The sequence below is a fragment of the Gracilinanus agilis genome, chromosome X, assembly GCF_016433145.1.
Source record: "Gracilinanus agilis isolate LMUSP501 chromosome X, AgileGrace, whole genome shotgun sequence".
Classification (NCBI taxonomy): Eukaryota; Metazoa; Chordata; class Mammalia; order Didelphimorphia; family Didelphidae; genus Gracilinanus; species Gracilinanus agilis.
Window position 1 is genome coordinate 53,875,910 of NC_058136.1, and position 19,284 is coordinate 53,895,193.

Consider the following 19,284-nt stretch of genomic DNA (forward strand, 5'->3'; position numbering starts at 1 on the left):
CATAACTCACTCTCCGGGCCTCTGTTTCCTCATGTGAATTCTCTTCCTGCTCTAAATCTATGATCATATGATCTCATCTCCTCACTCAGGTATGTCGTGGCAGAGGACTGCCAGTCAAGAGACTTGAATATTCTTAGTTCCAATGTCAGCAATAACTCACCGTGTGACATTGGGCAAGTCAGCTCACAGGATGAATGAGAGGTCCAAACTAGATCATCACTAAGGGCCCTTCCAATTCAGCCTGAAGAGAAAGGTCCCTCACCAAAAGCAGCTTGTTTCGGAGCTGGGAAGGCCATTTCTATGCACATAATCCATCTCCCCTGCCACCCTAGTTTAAGCCCCACAAGCCCTTGGCCACTGCCTGGGTGTGGCTGATCTCACATCACTCCCAATCCAGTCCTTTCATGAGAGCATCAGAATAGCCACACTGGAGCAGACCAGGTCCATTCAGTCCTAGCCTCTATAGAGTCCACCAGTCTTCTCAGAGATGAAGGACGCATTCCTGAGGTAACCTAGTCTGAGCACTGTGGAATCATTCTGCCTACTGTTACTCCTGGGCCCTTCCAAGATGCCCACCTGGAAGCCTTCTGGAGGGCAAGCTCAGACAGAGAGCTTGAAGGCCCACGTGTCCTTGGTCCATCTCTGGTCACCCTGGGAAGTTGTTGTGCCTTGGAGCAGACTTTGCTGGTGTCCCCTTTCCTGTTGCCCTCAGGCTTCCAGGCGATTCTTTGTGCTATTTGGGGTAGAAGAAGTCACTGTATTTTCTCCCTGTATCTTTTGCTCATCATCAAGGCTAGCTGGAACATTAGGGTTTTGTTGGAGAAGCTGCACAGTCTGAGCCCATTCAGGCATTCCTTTTGATTGGAAGTTCCCTCCTTTCCTACCATCAAAGCCAGCTCAAGTCCCACATTTTCCCCAACTATACCGGCCCTCCTTTCCTTGGAATTCCTCCAACCTACAATTGATTTCTTGACAGTCTTTCACTTTCCCTGTTTTAGTTTTGCCTTTGCAGATACCATCCTGGGCACACCATGGTCTCTCACCTTGGAAAACCCAGCATGGACACTGTCAGGGCCTTCCCTCACTAGAGGAAATCCTCCAGGCTGACCTGACTTCTCCCTCCACAGTGAGACGCTGCCCTACTCTGAAGCCACCTCAGCATGGCTACCTCACCTGCACCTCGGCAGGGGACAACTATGGGGCCGTATGCGAGTATCAATGTGATGGGGGCTACGAGCGCCAGGGGACCCCCTCCCGAGTCTGCCAGTCTAGCCGACAGTGGTCAGGATCCCAGCCCATCTGCACCCGTGAGTGAGAGCGAAGGGAAAAAGAGAGTGGTTGTGTGGATCGGGTTGTCTCACCTCAGAAGGTCATCGCCCCCTGACCAGAGCTAGAACTAGCAATTTTTACACCCTAGACAAGCAGGAAAGGGAGTAGAATCTCCAAGGGCATGGTAATGGAGGGAAGAGGAATGTGTCTAAGCTGCTAAAAGGAGAGGAAAGAGCCTGAGACAAAGGCCTCTGCTGCTACCCAAGAAGCAAGGCAAGCAAAGACAAAAGGATGTCTGAGATGGTACTGTTGTTGCCCATTAAATGTAAATTCTTGCCCCACTCTAGTTACACCACTGACCTGATATAAGAGTTCAGTGCTTGTAGAGTGGTGGGAGAGAAAGATGTGAGATGTCTGTGGCAGCGGCCCTGGATACAACATATGGTGCTCTTGACCCCACTGAAGGAGGGGGTACCTTCAAGTTCTCTTCTAGAGGGTACGGAGGGAGCTTCGATTAGGGTTAGCAGGAAGGAGTCTAGGACTGAAGAATACATTCATTTAATCATTTGGGAGGAAAAGAAGAAGCAGGGTCCTCAATGGCCACCTTCTTCTATTCTAGCCATGAAGATTAATGTCAATGTCAACTCAGCTGCAGCCCTCCTGGATCAGTTCTACGAGAAACGGCGGCTCCTCATTGTCTCCTCTCCCGACCCTTCTAATAGATACTACAAAATGCAGATCTCCATGTTACAGGTGAGTGCATTCCACTTAATCAGCTGCCTTATTATCATCATTTTTATTATTCTTTTAAGACTTGTATTGGGGGGGACAGCTGGGTAGCTCAGTGGATGGAGAGCCAGGCCTAGAGACGGGAGGTCCTGAGTTCAAATCTGGCCTCAGACACTTCCCAGATGGGTGACCCTGGGCAAGTCACTTGACCCCCATTGCCTAGCCCTTACCACTCTTCTGCCTTGGAGCCAATACACAGCATTGACTCCAGGACGGAAGGTGAGGGTTTAAAAAAAAAAAAAGACTTGTATTGGGAGCCTGTTTTAATGGCCTCAGTCAGCAAGACCTGAGTTCAAGTCCTTAGCTCTAATACATACTAGCTGTGTGACCCTGGATAAGTCATTTAATTTCTCTGTGGTCCAGGCAACTGTGTAAGACTTGAAGCTGCCCAAGCTGTAGTGAGCTGCATGATCAGAGGCGCTTTCGATCTCAGGAGTTTCCTAAGACTAAGGAAATCACAGCTCCGATAACAAATGAGAGAATCGGATGCTTGCACTGGGGAGATAATGAGCCACTGGCTGGCGAACGCACCTTTCCAAAGGGGGCAGAAAACAAAAGCTCTTCAGACCTTTAGATCGGTGGGAATTCGCGCCAGAGGGGTTTGAGAGAGGCAGGAATAGGCTCATGGAAGAGGTCACCAAGGCCAATCCCTTCATTTTACACTGAGGAAATAGAAGCAAACTGTGGTAAAGTGATTTGTCCAAGGTCACATAGCAAGTAAGGCCAGCATCAGAGACCAAGCTTTACTTCAGCTTCCAATCAAGCCCTCTCTTCCTCCGCCCTAAATACTTGGGTGACTATGGTCAGGGAAAGCAAGGCCCATGTCAGATTCACCCAGAAAAGGGTATGGCAGTTAGCTAAAGATTTTTTTCACATATACATACCACCAGGGTGGGTTGAGTCAACTTGAACTCGGGCTGCCCAAGCAGACTGGCAATGCCAGCAAATGCATTTGGAATGGAAGTATTTAAGAAGAGGTCTGAAGAAGGGCTTTGGAGAGGGAGCAGACTGTGCTAACCTAGCTCTGAGGTACATTTGGGGCAGCTGAGTGGGCCAGGGGCCCAGAGGGGAGAATGATCAGCGAATGTTGGCAGGCAATGAAGATGCGAGGACAGTCCCCCCTAAAGCTAAGAGGGTGACCCTAGGACCAAGACTAAGGACCTTGTTCCTCCAGGGGCCCAAGGAAAGAAAACAAATCAGTCATGGAGTCCCAAGAGCAGGAAGGAAGCTTAGAGCTTGTGTTGCCCTGACCTCAATATTTTTCAGAGGGAATGAAGAAACAGACCCAAAGCTGGTAAAGAGGCTGGCCCACACAGGGAAGACACCTGCCAACAGAACCCACATCTTAGTTCAGCCTTGAACTAGAGAAGTAAGCTGAACTGGCAAGGCTTAGAGGAGAAGCTTGCTGCCTGGAAAAGCGGTGGGCCTGGATTAAAATTTCATGCCAGGCTGAGCATTTAGTAATACGATGTGTCTGACATCGTGCCGTGAAAAATCAGTCTCTGCCCTCAAAGAACTTCCATTCTGGTAGGGGAAATGGATGATATCTTTGAACCAGAACAGATAAGATAAATGCAGAATAAAAAGAAGGTAACCTTGGGGGGGGTCACTAGCAGCTGGGGGGCAAGCCTGCCAGGAAAGGCCTCCTGGAGGAGCTGAAACTCAAAGTGGGTCAGAGACTCCACGAGGTTAAGGCTCAGGGAGAGAACCTATGGAATCGGCCAAGACAAAGGCATGGAGATGGAGACAGAGTGAGAGAAGAATAGCAAGGAGGCCCACAGACTGGATTGTAGAGTGCACAGAAGGTCACATGATATAAGAAGATTAGAAAGGGGAGTAGCTAGGTGGCTCAGTGGATACAGAATCAGGCCTAGAGATCCGTGTCAAATCTGGCTTCAGACACTTCTTAGCTATATGACCCTGGGCAAGTCACTTAACCCCCATAGCCTAGCCTTTCCTGTTCTTCTTCCTTGGAACTACCATACAGTATTGAGTCTAAGTCAGAAGGTAAGGATTTAAAAAAAAGAGGGAGTGGACTAAATCACTTCTAAGTTTCGGTCCATGTCTAAATCTTTAAGTCTTTGAAGTACTTGACCTAAAAAGATGACAGGCTAGTAAAAGGGGAAGAATAAGCAATAACGGATGGCTAGCCCCTACTGGCACCCATATGGAGAGAACTCAAGGAAGATCCCAGCACACTGAGTGAAGCCCCCTATGACACAGGAGGGACAGGTATAGATAGCTGGCAATCTGTATCACTGGAACATTATCACGGACGATGATGAAGAAGAAAGAGAAGAAGGAGGGGAAGGAGAAAGAGGAAGAGGAGGAGGAGGAAGAGGAGAGGGAGAGATTTCTATAGCATTTTAGGATGTGCGAAATGCTCTAAACGCATTCTTACTTGAGTCTTACAATGGCCTTGTAGGGTAGGATCTATTTTACAAATGGGGAAACTAAGGTCCAGAGTGTTTAAATGACCTGACCAGAGTGACAAAGTAATAATAATAACATCAACAACTAGCACTGAACAGAGCTTTTCAAATATGATATTATTTTATTCTCACAACAATCCCAGGATGTATGCATCATTATCATACTCATTTTATAGAGCAGCGGTTCCCAAGCTTTTTTGGCCTACCGCCCCCTTTCCAGAAAAAATATTACCTAGCCCCCTGGAAATTAATTTTTAAAAATTTTAATAGCAATTAATAGGAAAGATAAAAATGCGCCTGTGGCCATCACTGCTTCCCTGGATTGCTGCAGTACCCACCAGGGGGTGGTGGCGCCCACTTTGGAAATCACTGTTATAGATTAAGAAACTGAGGCAGGCAGAGATGACTTGCCCCAGATCACACGGGGAGAAATTATCTGAAGTTGGATTGAACTCAGTTTTCCCTGACTTCAGGGCCAGTTCTCTATCCACTAAGCCAACTAGAAGCAAGTAACTGAGGAAAGATTTAAATCCTGGTCTTCCTAAACCCAAGTCAAACACTACACCAGGTTGCCTCTCCCAGTCTAAGAGCCAGAAAATGGTGTTAAGCTGGGTGACATTGAACTGAGTGAGGCTGCGTACCAGTACTTTCCCTGTTCCCTAGAGAGTTTTTTTTTTTAAATAAAACCCTTGTCTTTCAGCTTAAAATTAATTCTGTGTATTGGTTCCAAGGCAGAAGAGCAGTAAGGGCTAAGCAATGGGGGTTAAGGGACTTGCCCAGGGTCACACAGTTAGGGAGTGTCTGAAGTCAAATTTAAACCCAAGGCCTCCCATCTCTAGGCCTAGCTCTCAGTCCACTGAGCCACCCAGCTTGTCCCCTGCCTGTAGAGTTATAGCCTGAGATTCTCCCACTTGGCAGTTAGTGTGTTTTAAACAGCTACCAGTGTGTATGTTGTGTAGTGATGGCATAGCACTGGAGGGCCAGAAAGGTTCAGTTGCAACCCCATGGCATGTATGTAGTCTTTGGCAGAGAACTCTGGTCTCCATCACCTGAAGCACACTGTGGTCTCTTGGGGGACAGAACTAAAGGATTGATCCCCAACAGCCAAGGCCCTAAAGGACCCTCTTGTTTGAGGGCAGTCCCAGACCCATTTCATCCCAAATGTTTCCTCTGTAGCAATCTACCTGTGGACTGGACCTTCGCCACATGACCATCATTGAACTGGTGGGGCAGCCTCCTCAGGAAGTGGGACGCATCCGGGAGCAGCAGCTGTCGGCTGGCATCATAGAGGAGCTCAGGTACAGAAAGGGGAGGCTGGGGAAGAGATGAGCAAAGCTAGTAAGAATGGAGAATGAGGATTGTGTGAGATGCCCTAGACACTTCTCCCTTTAGTGCCCCTTTTACTTCTGAAAGTTTCTGGAGGCACTGGGCACTTTGCAAGATGCAGGGTTTTTGACCTCCAATCCTGTTGGCTCAGAGACTTACTCACTGGCTTTGGTCTGTCTACTAGAAGTCATTATCCACTGAAGGCTCAGTCATGCCCATCATCCTCCGAGGGAGACAGGAATAGAAATAAATATTCTTATCTTATCAACCTCCTTCATGTGGCACCCTGGTTGCCCTAAGTATCTCCGTGTTAAGGACTTAGCCCCAAGATTTTGGTCTCAATGAGAGAAAAAGACAAAAGCCAACTGAGGTAGATGCTGGGAAATAATCATCATCATAATGGCTTGCACTTGTATAGCATTTGAAGGTTGTTGAGCACTTGACAAATATCGACTCATCTCATCCTCTTGACAACCCTAGAGGGTAGGTGCTAATATCTTAATTTTGACAGATAAGGAAACTGAGGCAGGCAGTGGTTAAGTGACTTCCCCAGGGACACATAGCTGGACAGTGTCTGAGGTTGGATTTGAATTCAGGTCTAGTGCTCCTATCCATCAGGCCTCCCAGCTGCCCCACAGACTATGGTATTTGAAAGATGATGGCTCCCACCATTAAAGAAGGCTTGAGTGACTTTGAGGGTTAGAATAATAATAAGGGTTGACCTGGCCAGTTAGGTGAGGAAAGGGCAGAGCTCCAGAGTAGTAGGGTGGGGCCCAAACAGAACTCCTTAGCTTCCCCCATAAGCACACCTCTCCTTTGAATGTCCTTATTTCTCTGGAGTTTTCCAGATTCACTTCTGAGAAATCTGTCCCTTTCCCTTGTCCCTCTCCCCCCTCCACACCCCAACAACTGCCAAACTCGGGCAGTTCTGATTCCACAACTTCTGGGTGATCTGCCTCCTCCTCTCAGGTTCACATAATTCCCATCCTGGTACAGGGCCTCTCTAGGGCTGACTTATGGCACTCCTCCCTTTGAGAAGCTCCCAGAATAAAATCTCCACTCCTTGGCTTAGCCTTTCAAGCCCATTTAGAACTGTCTGCCTTGGGTCACATGATTCTCCTCCTTGCATTTGAGGCTCTCTAGACCAAGAGGTCTGCTTGGCCCCTCTTTGTCCGAGCTGTCCTCCCTCTTCACCTACCCCCTTAGAAGAAGGGCCAGTGTGGTATTAAGAGAGGTCAGGGTGCTGGTTCCAAACCGGCAGGACCTGGGTTCCGATTCTGACTCGGGATTCTTATTGCCTTGTGGGTCATCTGGAAAATGCAGGCCACTTGTCTGGTTCTAGCGCTACCCCTTCCTTACAAGTTTGCCAAGGACTTGAGAAACGTTCTCCTGTCTGCTCAAGGAGGATGGTGACCGTAGGGGCTCCCATGTGCAAACTCAGCTCATCTATGCAGACTGCAAACCCCAGGGTCCCTGGATGTGTGGGACAGCGCCCGGGGAGCCCGGGGAGGGAGTGGGAGTTAGTGTTTACATGGTAATAGGGGCCGCAGGAATAGCGAAGGCCTCCTGCTCGCCTACGGCAGCCCCGAGTGGCCATGCCCACTGCCTCCAGCGCCCCGAGTGCTCCCCGTTCCGTCACAATGGCGCGGCCGGAGGCAGCGAAGTCCCCCCGAGGGGAGGGGGAGTGCTGGAGGCGGGGGACGCAGAGGAGCCGCCTGGCCCCTGTCACTCTCCCGCAGGAACCCGTGGTACGGCTCGCCGTGAGCTGCGCTGCCTGGACGCGGCTAGGGCCAACCTGGTCGGGGGTGCTCGGAGCGCGGGGGGCGGCGCGGGCGGCGCGGGCGGCGCGGGCCTGGCCCGAGCGCCCCCCCGGCCGCAGCCAGCCGTTGGTCCCGCCCTTTGTTGTCCCCCTGACATCCGGCTCTGTGGGAGCGGACTGGTCCCCGGCTTTCAGATCTCTCCGCGGCCGCCCACCATCTACCCGATAGCCCCGCGGCCGCTCTTCTCTCAGACTGGGCAGCGCCAGAGGACAGAGCTGACCACCATCTTGGTGTAGGGGCCGAGGCCTGCCTTCGCCGAGATAACGGCCGACTGACGTCACGGGCGGTGAGCGCGCCCGTTGCCGCCCCGCCCCCGCCGCCTCCTCCTCCTCCTCCTCAGGCCCCTCGGCTGGGCTGCGGAGGAGGCCCGGGCTCCTTGTCCGCGCCGAGCCCCCGCTTCCCCCAGCGGTGGCTCCTCTTCCTCCCCCCGCCCCCCTCTCTCAGCTCCGGTCCAGTCCCCGCCCCCGGACACCCGCGTGCCCCAGGGCGCTCGAGGCTCGCCTGGCCGCCGGAGAGCCGAGCCGGGAATGCCGACCAACTGCGCCGCGGCCGGGTGCCCGGCCACCTACAACAAGCACGTCAACATCAGCTTCCACCGCTTCCCCCAGGAGCCCAAGAGGCGCCGGGAGTGGGTCCGCCTCCTGCGGCGGGACAACTTCGTGCCTGGCAAGCACGCCTTCCTGTGCTCCCGCCACTTCGAGGCCTCCTGCTTCGACCTGACAGGCCAGACGCGCCGCCTCCGGGGGGACGCCGTGCCCACACTCTTCGACATCTGCCCGGCCCGTCTGCGGGGGCCGCCCAAGGGCAAAGGCCGTGCCGCGGCCCGCAGGCGCCAGGAACGCCAGACCCGGCCCCAGGAGACCCAAGAGGGGCCCCGCCTGAACCGCCAGGCCGAGGGGGAGGAGGAGGAGGAGGACCATTTCCACGACGTCGACGCCGTGCTGGAGATCGACGAAGAGGTGGAGGTGGAGGCCGAGCCGGCGGCCCAGGCGCAGACTGGGCCCTCTCCACCGCCGCCACCACGGCCCCCTCCCCGGCCCCCACCCCTGCCCCTGCCCACTGCTCCCATCCCTGGCTGGCAGCAGGTCCTGCAGGAACACAGCTATGCCTTCCGCAGCCCCGGGGAGGCCAAGAAGCGCATAGTCCGCCTGGAGAAGGAGATTGCCAGCCTGCGCCGGAGGATGCGCCACAGCGTGCCCAAGGCCAAGGCCGCCCCGCAGCGTCGGGGCCGGCCCAAGCCCTAGGCCTTGCCTCTGAGAAGAGGGGGCTAAGGGGGCAGCCTAGCCAAAATCAGTGGCTTGCCCCCCTGCTGGTGAAGCCTGACCAGGCCTATCCAGCCTCTGCCCCCCTCCCAGAAGCCTCCCCTTATCACCTTTCCTCGACCTTTCCCTGGACAGTTCCTGTTCTCAACCAAGTTCCACGTCGTCTCGTTTTGGTCTGTGCATTGTTTACCAAAGACTTTTCCAGCCACCCCCTTGACCTGGGCATCCCAGCCAGCTGCCTTACCTGCCATATGCCCACGTTTTGTGTCTTCAATGAAAATGCTGACTTCCAAGTTTATTTATGGATGGGTTTGCTTTTTTTAAAAGAATCTACTTTGAAAGGGACAGCCCGGTTCAGGTAATATGCTTTCAAACCCTTTGGGGGGAGCGAGGGGAGGGGGCTTCACTTTTACTAAGGCAGGAGGGTGCAGAGGAGAGAGCACTGGACCTCAAGTGGGGAATCCAGTCTGGGTTCAAATTCTGCCTGTGAGCTGGTCATTATTTAACCTCACCAAGCCTCAGTTTCCTCAGCTGGAAAACGAGGCTAAGAATTTCTCTAAGATGTAATCCTCATAATTGCTTAGGTTGGTGTCATGCATTATAAAACAATGTGGTGTCATAGGCCAGATTCAGAGGAGGGAAAACCTGGTTCTGGTCCAGTCCTGCCTCTGAAACATACCAGCTGTGTGTAGCTCAAAGCCCTCAGCCCCCACCCTCCCCCAGCAACTCCAGAATGTAATTAAAATGGAATTACCAAAGAGTTTGCCCATGGACATAGGTAAAGGCAGAGGGAGCTTCCAGGGTGGGATTTTGTCAAATGGCTGCCCCTCTCCACCAATTCCATCATCATAAAAGGATTATGGTTTTGGTTTTTCTGTTTGTTTCTTGACAATCAATGCTAGTGTCTGGTTGATGTATTTGCTGTAAGATATGGGGTGGGGGGGTGCAAGGGAGTGTGCTTATTTATTTGATCGTGTCTCATGGCCTTATTTAGTTTGGATGATACTTGGCACTTTGAATTCAGATGATCATTAACATATGAAAAGTTGACAATCACTAGAAACCTAACCTGCTTCCTTCCTTATGGTAGGTGCTTCATAAATACTTGTACTGGATTGAAATGTGACTGATTGGGTTAAAATCAAGGGAATCGAGGTAGGAAAGCCAAATGGTGGTAGTAGTGGGGTGGAAATGAAGGGTACTGAGGCCAAGGGGCTGGCCAGTGAGAGGCCTCTAGATCTCTTGACACGCTGGGCTTTTTTTTTTTTTTTTCTTCCAGGCAATTTCAGCACCTCACCAGATCCTACTTCAACATGGTGCTAATTGACAAGCTGGGTGTGGATCGAGAACGGTACATGGAACCAGTTACCCCTGAAGAAATCTTCACTTTCATTGATGACTACCTTCTGAGTAACCAGGAGCTGGACCAGCGCCGGAAGCAGCAGGATGTATGTGAATGAACTTGAGCTAGGGTACAGGGTGTACATGAGGCACCCTGGCTCAAGACCTCTGGACCCCAGAAAAGAAATCAATAGGGAGTTTTTTCTATTTGGGTGACCAGCTATCCAGAGAGATAAGAACAGAGCAGGGGGCAGGTCACCCACACCACCCCCCCCGGGAGGTTTTCAGGGATCTGGGGGTGAGTGGGGTTCTTTAGGCCTGTCAGGTTCAGCAGTGGCTATCTTCTGGATGGCAACGAACACAAAGAGAATTCCATAAGAATCTAAGATCTGTTGGCAGTGGCTGGGGGCCATGTTCCTTCTTCTGCCACCCCTCCCCTCAACCTTTCAAGCTCCCAGAAGTTCATAAACCCCTCTGTTCATTCACCAACAGAATGTGTGTTTTAACTGGCTCCCTTTCCCTGATACCAGCCACAGAATTAACCCTTCTTCCCTTCACATGGTCTGGGAGAGGGAAGAGAAGGAGAAGGGAGGGGAAGGGAAGGGCATGGCATGTATAGCACTGAACTTTGCTAGTCGTTGATTTTTCTTCCCAGTGCTTCTCCCTTTGCCTTATCCTAAGAATAAGTTGTACTCTTAGCTCATCTTACTTACCCACTTTGTCCTAGCAGCTTGCCCTTCCAGCTCCCACCAAAGTTGTCCAAGAACAAACCGTAGCTTCTCTTCCTGCTGCTCCCTCCAAGGGCCCTGTGAAACTATTATATTCAGATATATCTTCCCTTTTCCATCTTAGGTCCAGTGAGGGTAGAGGCTTAAGAACTGCCCAGAAGTGAAGGAGGGTTGTTGGATAAAGGCCTTTTCATTCCTGCCTTTTATGCATGGCCCAGGCTTTAGCTCTATTCACTGAGGCTGTGTGGAGAGTTCCTCTCCTGTGGCTACTCAGGCCCTTTACTTAATTTCTGTCCTGGCCTAATGCCCAATAACACACCAGGTAGTTAGGAGCCTTTTCCTTCAGGGCCCTTGTTTGGTGTGAAGGGGCACCTGAAGGGAAGGTGGCAGGATTATTATTGGCCAGGCTAAAACCAATAGACTAGACTGGCTTTTAACCCAGATATCTATTCCAAGGTGGCCCCAGGGATTTTAGCTTAAGATATGGATTGCTCAAAGCAAAGCCCTAAACAAAGTGTGACTCAAGGACCCAAAAAGCGTACAGATGAGGCAGGGAAAAGGTCAAGCTCACGTCTTTGCCTAATGGGCAGGGAACATGGGTTCCTTGCCCTATGCCAGGAAAGGAGAAAGCACTATTTACAGGAGAGTTTGAAGGAAAACTGCATTTGAAAATCCAGTAAAGCTAGGAAAAAAAGTAGTTGTGGGCTAGAGTGGGACAATGGGATATGCAGGAAAGCTTAAAAGGTCAGAGAAGGAGCACCAACTCAGAGGTGGGCAGGTTCTGTCTTAGAATGCAAAGCACAAGTGAACTCCATGTGGAAGACATCCAGAAAGACTGGACCTTCCAGTTCTGAAGGTCAGGGTCAAATAATGAGTAAGAGCAACACCCTTGATTATAGCAGAGCTGTATTTCAGTTGGCAGACCAGAGCTACCTAGCATGTCTGAAGTCCCAGAAGCAAAGTAGCATAACAGGGCCCGGAAACCTTGAGCCAAGTCCCAGCCAGGAGCTTCCTGAAGACACTTTCAGGGGGTGGTTCCCTCGTCGTAATTCATAGGCCTCACCTTACTCTTCCCCAAGAAGGAAAAGGTGCCTGTTTGTGGGCAGTGCTTTCATTACCACCAAGAGATCCCCTCAGTCCTGCTATAGCCTTTGGGTAAGAGTTGATCAAATCCTCTTTTGAAATGAAATGCCATCCAAATAAATACATTCTGAAATTCCCAGCCCTCTCTGGTGGGAAGCCACAGGGTCCAACCCCGCTCTCTTTCAAAAGATGCCATGATTATCATCAGCTGCTTCACACAGGACTATTGGCTTTAAGGTTCACCAATTGCTTTCCTCCCATAGACCTGAGAGAGGAAATGCAAAATCCCAATTTCATAAGAGTAGAAACTGAAATACCAAAAAGTAAACTGATTTGCCCATGCCTACAATATGATCAAATTTGGGAGCCAGAATCTGAACCCAGACCTCCTGGCTCCAGTGCATTGGGCTACCCCTGGCTGGCTCTCTAAGACTAACACAGAGCCAGGCCTAGAACCAAGCCAAAAACCTAGTCCTGTCTTCATGCACACTCCATACCAATTTATGTCATACACATATCTTTAAGCTAAAAAACTGACCGGAGAGTATTGGAAACCTTTGGCTTGTGTGACTTTGTTATTAAATAGTCCTTTGAGATGTTTGAGTTGACTCATCCCCTTCCATGGTATCAAATTGTGTTGCCCCTGATCCCCAACCACGGAAGCTTTGGGGCTCGAGGGCTTCTCATTGTGTGGGCTATGTGTAGCTGTATTCTCTTCCTCTCAAAGTTGAGGTAGCCTGGTGAACTGGCAGGCCCAGAGGGAAAGAAACCCAGCCCTGGTGGTCTAGAAAGCTCAGGGAGTCTGCAGTCCAACGACAAGCAGAATGACAACTCAATCCCCAGATCTCTCCCCCTACCCTACCCCCCACCCCCCACAAGCCCTGGCTATCCTTCGGAGAATGGTGAGATTCATGGAGACAAGACACTGCGGTGACGTTTAAGGAGGGGTGGAAATGCTCGGTACGTGATGATAAGGATTGGCACTGCTCAGGTAAGGCCAAGAGGGGCTTCTCACTCAGGTATGCATCAGCCTCGAGAGTTTCAGGTTCCTTCCAGCTCAGAGATTCTGTGCTTTAGTTAGTGAGTGAATAATGGTGCTAATGGAGGTGCCATTTCCTAGAAGAAGGACTTGAGTAGTCGAGAGGGCATGTACCACTCTGGCTGCTACCCTCCCAGCCACACAGAAGAGGGCAAGGATATTAGGAAACCTCAGGCAGGATCCAGAGAATGAACCAAGGCAAAGGGCAGGCAAGTAAGAAAGCTTTATTAAAACGAAAGAACATTTTAAAAGGTGGCAAACAGAAACACAACAAATTGTAGCCAGGGCCCTCTCCCTGCCTGACGCTATGAAACCAAACCCCTAACAATCCAGATAACCTCCATCCAATTCCTCCCCACAACAGCAATTTCTTCAGCTGGCTTATTTGGGCAAGAGCTGGTTAAGCTTGCTCCACTGAAAGTGGTTTCCTCTCCCAGGTATCTCCTTTGGCTGACAACTCAATATAGGTAAGGGCATTTGGGGATGGGGGGGAAGGAAGTCTTGTCAGCATGAAACAGGCTGAGCAAGCATTAGAGAATTCATTCCCAGCCACTAGACCTAACCTATGGAGGACCCATACTGGAGATCCTTTCCTGAACATTCTAGGTCAAGCACAAAGTCTGGGCTTACTTGAAAAATCAATGCATCAACTACTGGTCAGTAGAGATGCTAAGGCCTTGTCCTGCCTTTGGCTCATCTTTGCTATACCACCCTCCATATCTCAAATGGAATCCCCCTCCTGTCCCCCTGGTTGTTGGCAGGAGGCTTCTCCCTTTCCCTGGAGACCCAACTTAGGTTCTGACTCATTTGTGAAGCCTTCTCCAAGCCGCAGACACAGAATAGTTTGCCTGGATCTCTCCTTTGCCTTTAAGCTGCTCTTCCACTATTAGACAACAACTCCTTGAGCCCAAGGTTTCTGACAAACATATCCGAGGGCCTTAGCAGTGTCTTACACACTGAATCCAACTACCATTGATGAAGACTTGCCAAGATACGTGGAGTTTGGGAGGAGGGAGGGGGGAATCCAATTCAGGGGAACCTCTTTAAAAAGAAAAGCAATGAGTTGGCCCCCTTCCCTCTCGCCCAACTGACTAGGAACTGAAAAGAGGCTGAAATACAAAGGAGCCCAGCTGCCCTGCTGAGTACTGAGGAGGGAGGGCCTTCATCTCCCAAGGAGATGAGCTTGATGTTTGCTCTCTTCTACCTTTTTCTGCCCCTGGCAGCCTTGGGCAAGGGGTACATATACCTCAGGACCCACATGAATGGGGCAAAGGCTAAGACCCAAGAGGCCATGGACTCCCTGGGAGCAGGTATAGAGTAGAAGAGGATGGAAAACTTGGTGGTTTCAAGTCCCTAAACACTACATTTAACCCTGACCCAAAACGGAGAGGTGAGGCTAGAGTCTACAAGAAGGAAAACAAGCTTAGACTGAACACAAGCACAAACACTGACCAAGAATAAACCCAATAGTACTGGGGTTGCTTTAAAAGAAATAATCCCCACCTTCACTGCAGGATGGCAAGCTACACAGAGAGCACGGCTATACATGCACACGTGTGTGTCTACATGGGTAATGAGGTGGTACAAAGCCGGGCTCTTATTTTCTCAAGCTTGGCCTGCCTGGTGGTCCTGCAGCTTCAGGGAGAGCCAGGGCTCAGGACCCCAGCTTCTGCCTGGCCATGGTGGGACGGAGCTGCAGGGTCCCTTCTGCCCAGGAGCCTGGGTACTGACGCATCTTCTGCCACAGACTCACTTCTTCCCCAGCAGAGTCCATCCAGTCAACCATCTCCCCATTACTGATGCCTGAGAAGAGAGATCCACCAACTGAGACTGAGACAAAGGGTGTCCCAAAGAAATGGGGTGCCTCATAGAGGAGTCTGTCTTTCCTAAGAGGGACTGACAGGAGTGATCCCCTAAGATATTCCTATACCGCCAAGACTCCATCCATGCCTTCAGCTCAGGAGAAAGGGATTCCCATACCGACATTAGGACTTTAATGCCCATTGCATCATGGGAGAGTCTTGAGATGAGACTCATTACAGATAACTAGCCATGATGAGAGTCTGCATGGGATGGTGGTCAGAGGGCCAGAGATCATATCAAATCCTGCTAAAATGAGGAAATACTTGGGTTCCAATCCTGCTTCTGCTCATGGACCAATCCCTTTGCATCTGGGGGTACCAGACAACTCTCTAAGAACAGAAATTCTTGATAAGCAGCCAATCCGCATGAATGAGGGAGAATTTCTATGGCAGGGAATTCCCCACTCGGGTGAAATCATAGGCAAGTCTAGACCAAAAAAACTAAAACAAAACAAACCAGCCGATGACATTTCACGGCCGAACTACAGCCCTCCTACAAATGTCAACTTGGCAGTAGGGAAAGCAAAGTTTCCCCATGCTCTAAGCTAAGGAAGCTGGGGCAAGGTGGAAGGAAGCTGGGGAGGTGCAGCAAGGATTAGACTGACTTACTCTTCCCATAAGCCTCAGTGACCCTTGAAGACAAAGTCTTACACAAAGGCAGAGAGCAGGAACCCAAACTCAGAAAGGGAGAATCTCCAAGTATCACACATGGATGAGGGTCTTCAGAAACTGCAAGGGGTTGGGGCTGCAGGGGATGGGGGAGGGGGGGTGACACAGTGATCTTACCAGTACCAACACCCAGCCGGATTCCTCCCAGGAAATCATTGCTGGCCAAGGGTTCCCGGTCCCACACAGTCAGTTCCAGGCACACATGCTGCAGATCCTCCAGCTTCACTCCATAGTAAACAAAGGTGTGATTGTAGTGGGGGTTCAAGCTCTTCTTCACCACTGGGGTCTTACGCTTGCTGGTCTTGTTCCTCATAGGAAGGAGGTATCTGGCCAATGGGAAGGGCAGTGAGAGAGGAAGAGCCCCTGATTAATGGGCCCTGTTCCTTTTCCCCTCCACATGAGTCTAGCCTGAAAAATGGAGCCCCACCCTGATAACCCCCCAAAGGCACTCCCCCCTCCTTGTTTTCTGTTAAAGCAGACCCCCCCCCCACCTTGTACTGCTACTAATTATTACTACTACTAACTACTCATAGTAAGGACAGCATTTTAAGGTTTTGCCAAGTGTTATCCACACGATAGCCCCAGGAGGTTAAGGTTATCTCCATTGTTTTAAACAAAGCTACAAAGGGGTTAAGTTAGCAGCCCATGCCTGCCCAGCTTGGGGGTGAGGGGTGGGGATTGAAGGTGGGATTTGAATCCAGGACTCCTGACTTCCAGCCCAGAATTCTCTTTGCTTTGCCATGCCACCTCTCAGATCACTGACCCGGGTCATTTTCCAAGTGCGGGGTCTGCTCTCCGCCCATTAGTCTTAGAGCACTGATTCTCATCTTGGAGAGCTGAACTAACTTGGCCAGAGGAAGCATCAGAGTGAGATCTAATCCCGGGGCTTCCTGAATCCAAGATCAGATTTGGATCCAATACAGAGTGCTGCCTCTTAGGCTAATGAATGGGAGGAAGGGGTCAAGGATGAGTCAGGTCCTCGGGAAAGCTCTAGGCCCGATCAGACATGAGTTCTTAAAGAACTTAATGGGTACCCATCAACATCACAGCTGGGTCAGAGGGGGAGATCCAGGACTGGGTTGATGCTGGCAACATGTTATTTCATGAACTAGCGCCGCCTTATTAGGACAGCCAAGTGATTCCGATGCCACGTTGTGGACAAGGGGACCAAACGGAGCGCTGTTATTTTATAAGATTGTGTGAAGATCTAATTAGAAGGCTCGTATCAGCAGAAGTGACCCTGTGACATGGATCTCACCCCTTTACGGCCTGAGAGATGGTCTCTGAGGACTGTTTGTCACAGCCCTTTGGCCAACCTGGTCACGAGCCTTCGTCTGCATACCTGGCATCAACAGGTTCCTACTTGAAGCCTTTTCCCCTCCATAGGAGCTGCCATGGGTCTTGAAGACCCTTTTGAGAATTCCACTTCTATGCTATGAAGCAACAGCAGCAGACAGTATAAAGCCCTGTAAGCCCTTCCAAATGGAGTAATTATAGCCCCTCCCTCTCGCAAGACTGTGGCTGGTATAATAAGGCTCAGAGTAAGATATAGAAAGTATTCTGCCAACCTTCGAGTGCTAGATGACTGAGAGCTAGTAGGGGCATTAGTCAGAGACCAGTGTAGGGCTGACCATGAAGTCAAGGAGTCCTGGGTCCAAACTCCATCTCCGCCACAACGTAGCCATGTGACTCTAGGCCCACGTTGGCAAACCTATGGCATACGTGCTGGAGGGTGCCAGAGGCGGCTGCTCCCTTCCTCCTCTCCACACATGCCTGAGGGTATTTCTCCCATCACCTGCCCTTCTGCTCAGCAGCCCAAGGGGAGCACTTCCTCCCTCCCCTGTCTGGGGTAGAGGGAGGGGCTCACATGCAGTTGTGCACTCCATCTCTAAAAGGTTCACCATCACTGGCCTAGGCAGTGCCACCCTCTAAAACAGGAGTTCTTTACCTTTTTGGTGTTGTGGACCCCTTTGGAGCTAGGGTGGCCTTCCCCAAGTAATGGTTTTAAAAACAAAACAAAATCCGTAGGATTACAAAGGAAATTAATTCTAATGAACTAGACTTATCAAAATGACTGTTTGACAAAGTTCAGGAACCCCAACTTAAGAATCCTTGTTTTAAGATTAAGTTGCAGAGGTCTTGCCCATCTCCATTGCTACCGAGCTTCCTTATTGAGCATTCCCTATGTCAATGAAATCACAGGGCTGGATCAAAAAAGAGCGCCTATTAAATTCGACTCTGTACCTAACCGAAATCCTAAATGAGCAGAGTCTCAAGGGAGGGGTTTAGGGCAATGAAATGTTGCCTCTCATTTAGGACAAGGGCCAGGGGGAGCCAAGGATGGGCTCCTATGCAAAGAGCAAGTGGAATTCCAAGCAATGGCCTCTCTCTTGGTTTTCTCACTCTGCCACTATTTAGGACAAATTGGGCCAAAGACTCACCCTTTGACAAAGCTGTCTGAGGTGCCTCCAGATTTGGCAGCAGTCAGATTCTTGGCTTCTTTAATCCACACCTGGAGTTCTCCTCCATCCCCACCTTTGCCTGTAAAGGAGGCCACCCACAGTGAGCTTACTCCCTAGCATCCAGCAGTGGGGACAACTGAACCAAGATCAGACTGGAGTGCTGAGCACCAGGTACTTCTATAGGCAGAACAAGGCCTCCTGGGAATGAAGTACAAGAAAATCTGACTGGGGCTGGCAGGGCATGGAGAGAGCAAGCGAGGCCAGGCTCCTATTTAGATGGCCAAAGGCTCCAATATACACAGCAGCCCAGTCACTCCCAGGAGGCCTAGCAGTTCGCCAGTACTAGGCGGCCCCCTTTCCACAACCTCCAAATGCCAGGCAAACTCTCGGAACCGAAGCATCTGGTGTTCTGGCCAAGGCCGAAATAATTACAGTCGAGGACTTCAGAGAATACTCACTTTTTTTGTGGTCTCCCGCAACCGGCAGTTTGGAGGCCGGGATGTATTTCAAGGAAACCACCAACTCGCCTTTTTTCGGCAGGATGCCAGCCAGGGTCTCAGCACTGATCTGAAACACAAGTAAGCCCCCAAGTCACTCTGGGCTTGGTGGCTGGTGTTTGGGCATGGCTGAGAGCTGTGCCAGGAGATGCTTCTTCCAGTACAGGAATATCCGTCAGCATCACCTAACGCACAACCTGTTCTAGGTAGTGGTCCCGAGTGGTGGATGGGGCCATAGTTCTTTAGAGAAAGCAGAGTTGCAGCAACAAAAGGCGCCTCTGCTTAGGCCACTACCCATACTACTCAGGGAACACACGTACCAAATTCTGGACCCATTAATTTGGTGCAATCCAACAAACATTTATTAAGGGAGATGGCGTGGTGTGGAACAAAGAAGGTGAGATTTGAAATCGGATGATTAGAGATCGTATGCCAGCTCTGTTACTTGTTATCTATGTGAACTTGTTGGTTGGTTGGCTACGTCCCTTCCCTGCTCTGGGCCTCAGTTTCCTCATCTCTGAAAAGAGGCGGTCCGACTAGATAGCCTCTTACGGTCTTTTTGCTCCTAATCTGTGGCGTATGATGCCTACTATGTGTAACAAAGCCCTGGGCTCCAATATCCTCCAGCAGAAAGGCCCCCTGTCTAAGCCCCCGAGAGCTGAGGTTTCTGTTGGCACCCAAGGTATTGACTGCCACACAAACTCA

At 50.7% G+C, this 19,284-nt stretch overlaps 2 protein-coding genes across 2 annotated transcripts in view; one reads left to right on the plus strand and one right to left on the minus strand.

Annotated features, from left to right (window-relative positions):
* The window catches only part of SRPX2 (sushi repeat containing protein X-linked 2), a 34,014-nt gene extending 23,286 nt beyond the window's left edge, over nt 1-10,728 (plus strand). Inside the window, exons 7-10 of the mRNA XM_044682832.1 lie at nt 1,128-1,307; nt 1,889-2,022; nt 5,667-5,788; nt 10,178-10,728. Of these exons, the coding sequence (XP_044538767.1) occupies nt 1,128-1,307; nt 1,889-2,022; nt 5,667-5,788; nt 10,178-10,358 (617 nt within the window). The 3' untranslated portion in view covers nt 10,359-10,728. The remainder of the gene's footprint in view (nt 1-1,127; nt 1,308-1,888; nt 2,023-5,666; nt 5,789-10,177) is intronic.
* Nucleotides 10,729-13,299: 2,571 nt separating this feature from the next.
* Nucleotides 13,300-19,284, minus strand: part of SYTL4 (synaptotagmin like 4) — a 33,281-nt gene continuing 27,296 nt past the window's right edge. Inside the window, exons 13-16 of the mRNA XM_044682493.1 lie at nt 18,541-18,649; nt 18,062-18,161; nt 15,738-15,946; nt 13,300-14,892 (exon numbers count right to left, since the gene is read on the minus strand). Coding sequence (XP_044538428.1) covers nt 14,744-14,892; nt 15,738-15,946; nt 18,062-18,161; nt 18,541-18,649 — 567 coding nt within the window. The 3' untranslated portion in view covers nt 13,300-14,743. The remainder of the gene's footprint in view (nt 14,893-15,737; nt 15,947-18,061; nt 18,162-18,540; nt 18,650-19,284) is intronic.